Source organism: Chaetura pelagica, unplaced genomic scaffold, assembly GCF_000747805.2.
Source record: "Chaetura pelagica isolate M959 unplaced genomic scaffold, ChaPel_1.0 scaffold85, whole genome shotgun sequence".
NCBI classification, from domain to species: Eukaryota; Metazoa; Chordata; class Aves; order Apodiformes; family Apodidae; genus Chaetura; species Chaetura pelagica.
Window position 1 is genome coordinate 5292433 of NW_009953505.1, and position 1253 is coordinate 5293685.

Genomic DNA, 1253 nt, shown 5'->3' on the forward strand with positions numbered 1-1253 from the left:
TTTCCCTCAGCCAAGGTACTAATGAAGTATTTCTCCTCTGAGTGACCAATCCTCTCTGGAACTTGAAAATCTTAACTTTTGTAAAGCCAAAAATTATTAGTAAAGCTGAAAAAGCCACTTTTTTTTTTTCTTCTTTTTTTTTTTGAGGAAAAAACATATTGGTTAAAAAAAGTACTGTATCAAGAACATCACAGAAGATGATACAGAGACAGGCAAAAGAAGCATATGGAATGGGTCAGAGTAAACAAGGCCAGAAAACCAGGAGGAAAAGAGGACAACCTATGCAATTTTTACTTGTGTGCTGGTTCTATCTTCTCACAAAACATGCTTTTAAAAGTACTTTAAAAGAAATCTGCATATAATTTTGATATTTTCTTAATTAGGTTTTGTAAAAGATTTAAAAACAGAAATCTAGAGCTGAGGTTAATGCTTCATTGCAGTCATTCAAGTTACTCCCACCACTGCCTCTTCTAAGAAAAAAGATAATAGAGTATTTCCTGGTGAAGTGGATTGACAGATAATGGGGACAGGAGTGATATGAACTTTATGACAGTCCTACTATATTCAGTGGCATTGAGGAACCTATATACTGATCAGACATGCAAATTATGCAGAGATGTACTGCCATCATAAAGTCACCAGACTTCTAAATCATCAGCCTTACTTCACTGGTGTAAAGGGGAGTGGTGCCCATGAGAATCCATATGGACAACATTTACAAACTGCCTTCTGCTGATTTATGTCAGATAAAGGATCTTATCCTAGTGACTTGCAAATTACATCTTTAAGGGACCTGCAGGTTTACACAGTGATGAGAAAACAACTTACGTTCAACTTGATCAAACACTACAGAGAACAAGAAGTCTCTTGGTGTCATGTAATATTCTCCTTCGTATTCCAATGATGCAAAATGCATGAAGCGATGCTTCCGAAGAAATAGTCTTTCATCCTTTTCCACACTAATGACATCTTCTTTCTGAAACAGAAAAAAAATCCATGTAGAAATATGGTTGCATTTGTAGACAAACTCTGTAATTAGAAAGAATCCTATACCTGATGTTGACTAGCCTCAATATTTTGAGGGTAGCCACAACAAGAGACTACCAGGAATTAAAGCTTTAATGGCATTACATTAATGAATGACATGCTTATATGACATCCAAAGTATTTTTGGCTTCCCTGAGAGCATTCCTTAACAACACAGCCGAGCCAAATTAATGGCTTGCTGTCACCAAAGGCTGCCTTCATTCCCA

At 36.3% G+C, this 1253-nt stretch overlaps 1 protein-coding gene across 1 annotated transcript in view; it reads right to left on the reverse strand.

Moving 5' to 3' along the window:
* The window catches only part of MICU2 (mitochondrial calcium uptake 2), a gene marked incomplete at its 5' end in the record, with an annotated part of 67857 nt that extends 66828 nt beyond the window's left edge, over positions 1-1029 (reverse strand). Inside the window, one exon of the mRNA XM_009999442.1 lies at positions 829-1029. Coding sequence (XP_009997744.1) covers positions 829-1029 — 201 coding nt within the window. The remainder of the gene's footprint in view (positions 1-828) is intronic.
* Between the last annotated feature and the right edge of the window lie 224 nt (positions 1030-1253).